The sequence below is a fragment of the Gastrolobium bilobum genome, unplaced genomic scaffold (genome assembly GCF_033153095.1).
Source record: "Gastrolobium bilobum isolate Gb01-03AN ecotype WA unplaced genomic scaffold, APGP_CSIRO_Gbil_v1 utg3173, whole genome shotgun sequence".
Lineage (NCBI taxonomy): Eukaryota > Viridiplantae > Streptophyta > Magnoliopsida > Fabales > Fabaceae > Gastrolobium > Gastrolobium bilobum.
In genome coordinates, this window is record NW_026900158.1 from 89095 (window position 1) to 92708 (window position 3614).

The 3614-nt window shown below is 36.0% G+C and overlaps 1 protein-coding gene across 1 annotated transcript; it reads right to left on the minus strand.

Annotated features, from left to right (window-relative positions):
* Positions 1-1075: 1075 nt before the first annotated feature.
* LOC133295570 (transcription factor bHLH87) lies at positions 1076-2437 on the minus strand. Its single transcript, XM_061494410.1, has 2 exons — positions 2284-2437; positions 1076-2151 (listed from the first exon to the last, which is right to left on the minus strand). The coding sequence occupies exons 1-2, from the start codon at positions 2435-2437 to the stop codon at positions 1076-1078; spliced, it is 1230 nt and encodes a 409-aa protein (XP_061350394.1).
* Between the last annotated feature and the right edge of the window lie 1177 nt (positions 2438-3614).

Consider the following 3614-nt stretch of genomic DNA (forward strand, 5'->3'; position numbering starts at 1 on the left):
TGGTGTTAGTTTGTTTTGTAAAAAGACTCATATGGTAAAATATAAAATTAAATACTTACATCATAAGTGGGAGATCAGATAGACTTTTATATACGTTGATGATCAATGATGAACAAAAAGTAGGAATAATTCTTAAGCATGACAAAGGAAATGCCACATGCAGATACAGTATAGCAGAGGCATGTGCTTAGTGAAGATAGTCGAGCCAAATTAAAATAATCCATGTTCTATGACAATATAGCACGAAATCCACATCATGTGTCGTTATAGTCGTCGTTATCATAGTCATCATCATTAACAATATCATTTGGCTACACTAATATTTGACAACTTTTGAACTTTTAAATAAGGCACAAAGGTATTATATTATTATATATGTTGTTTATGACAATCACTCCTGCCAAAAAAGAAGAATATACACGTGCTGAGCAATGAGTTTAGAGTGATTTTCAAGAGCACGCTTTGGATTGAATCAAGGAGACAGGACCACTGACTCAGTTCACTAGTCTTAAGAGAATGTTTCTCTTGCGTGGATAAATATTAACTAACAAAACACTAATTTAAAAATAAAAACATTGAAGATCTCCAAGAAAAATACACTTTAAGTACATAGATTGCATTAAACTATTTTAAAACAAACTTAAAGTGACAATCACTTTCTAGCCCTTGATCTTAATCATGGGTGTTATAATTACTACACCTTTCTGTAAGCTAAAAGGTTATGTAATTCATTTTCATTACTTTCACTGTAACCATCTTCCTTCATAAAAGAAAATGCAGTTGCAGCAGTGAAAGCATCAAAAGCACTAATTAGTGTAACCTATAAAGTACTCTATTCCCTCATGCATGCATAATGCTCATAACGAATTAATTAAGATAGCAATTGGAAAACGTACTCATCATCAATGAGAATTTTAAAAAAGTCATTGAAGATGTTAGGAAGTAAATTACATTATTATCGACAATGAACAAAATTGCAACTTTGGCTAAAACATGAGGATATGTTAATCATTGTCATGGGAAGAAATAATTAGAGATTAAGGGTTACATCTTTTCATCCATGATAATAACCATGTCAACCCTGGGAATGTTGGATATGGCCACTAGGGTTTTGGATGGAGAAATAGGTTTGCATGGGAAAAGAAGGGTTGAAAGAGAAGGCAAAGCTAGTAGGAGGACAATTCATTGTGTCAAGTTTGTTCCCTTGATTTTCTAGTGCTTTCACTTGTGATCTGAGGAACTTGAGGTAGTTTGCAGCTTCATCAAGCATTGATGCAGTGTCCATCTTGCTTCCACCAGGCACAATCTTCTGCAAAACCCTAATCCTCTCACTTATTTTCTCCCTTCTTTGCCTTGCAGCCACAGTTTGTGGATCAGTTGATATCCTCACATTCTTCCTTTTAGGCTTTTCCACTACTTCCAAGGCCAAGTTCACTGGCCTAAAAGCTGCAGCTCTATATATCATTTCCTTCATTTGTGCTATAGCCTCTGGATCAGGTTCTTCAATGATGGAAGTTGACACAGATGAATTTGGCTGCTGGAAATTGATATTTGATGAACCAGGACGCTTATCCCATCTGGGTTTCTTTGGTTGATTCTCAGAGATAAGCTTGAAACCACTTTCAGTAGCAGAAGAATTCTGGACAATACTGAAGTAGGGATCATTGGCAGCAACTTTGATAAACTCATATTGATCATCATAACTTCTTTTTGAGCAATTTACCTTAGAATGTATTGTTTTCCCTTGACTCATGACATATTGATCCGAGGAACTTTGAGATACCGTTTCATCGAGTTCAGTGACAGGATACTGCATGTCTTGGTTTCTAGCATTGGAAGCATTACTCTCAGATTCACCAGATGAAACTGCACTGCCATAACTGAAGTTCCATAAGTTTCTGCAGTCAGATAAAATCATGGAAATCCCATCATCTTCCACAGAAGGTTCTGTGTTACTATTAGTTGTAGCTGAAAACAAGCAATCAAGTGACTCAAGAGAGCAAGTAGACTTTCCATTTTGGGTGCTGTTGATAAGTTGCTGCTGGTGGGCCATGTTGAAATCTGGCACATAATTGCTAGTTGTGTTGATATTGACTGAAAGGGACGGGCATGATTGAGATGCTAAAGCTTCTTCCCAACTGGTTCCAGCAACTGATTTTACTGGCATGGTTGTTATTCTCTGTGGCAGATTTATGTTTGGCATCATACTCATTATCTCAGAAGTGGTTGCAGATGCTGACTGAACCATGTCGCTCACTTTTTCAGAACTGGGATATAGATGGCCTGTTTGAGCCTTCTGCATCCCTTGCATTTGATTTAGAACACTTGAACTAAGGTTGGGCATGGAGTAGTCTCCTTCAAGTTCTTGTGGCTGAGTGCTCCACAAGATTGGTATGTTTGCAACAAGTTGTGAGGCATTCCAACTCAGACCATCCATACTAGCTAGTTGACAACAATCTCTTATGAAGTGAAACTGAAAGAGATCTAGTTGAAAGTTGAATGAATGACAAAGTGATCCTTTGTACCTATCATGTTGAAGACAATGTATCAGATAGATAAAATTGGCCCAAATATATATATCTCAAATGTATTAATGTTTTAGGTACAAATATAAATTTAGTGTTGAAGGGCTTACCAATTCTAGATCCAGCTAATTCCAAAACCAGAACACTAACTCAGGAGCCAACAAAATGAGAACCCTTGCTTCTGAATAGAAGAGGTTTAAATGAAGCTTTTGTATCAGCTTGCATACAATCTGGTAGTAGCATTAACCGCCTTCTTCAATTCAGTAGGATGAAAATCGTGATGAAGGGAAAGAAACAATTATGTCAGATTGAGCAACTGGATTCTATGCACTGTTTTATTGTGAACAGAAAAACTAAGGACTTAAAAGTTCTGTGATTGACCAGATACATTTAACAAACTGAGGAGAGTATAGAGTGAGAGAGAATAAAGGTTGTACCTTAATATGCCATGGAAGACCAGTACTGATGTAGTGTGTGTTTGTTGAGGAGAAGCTTATATAGATAGGGTGAACAAAAGGTACAAGCTTTTACAATAAAACAAATTAAACGTTGGTACTTGAACAATTATGTCAGGAAATTGTATAATAAATAAGCATTTGATCATGTATTATAGAAAGAAAAAAAGGTGAGGCTATTATAATTGTTTTTAATAGTTTTGAGCAGTACATATGGTTCATGGAAAAGATAAGGCTTTTCGGTCAGCTGGATGGGTGTGTAAGACTGTATTTTTGTAGATGGGAGCATGAGAATTCAGAGAAGAATTTTGAATCTCAATTCATTGAATATTTTATTACCTACCTGCTTTTTTGTATGCTTTTTAAGTGGGAAAACTCTGACCTCTTTTTGGTGGCTCATGTATATTCCATGCGCACTGTAAAGTTGCAGTGAAAGTAAGAGCATCTTTTAACAGCATCACCCTCTTTTCAAAGATTTCTGTTAATCATAGTTTTAATCATAGCCTTGTGATGTTTGCACTTTCTACAAATGTACTTGTTTAAGTCCGGGTGGTAAATTTTTTAGGAATCTACTGATTAAATCAGAAGCAAAGTACTGATGTAAGACTCAACTTTTTGCAACTTAAAACTGCTC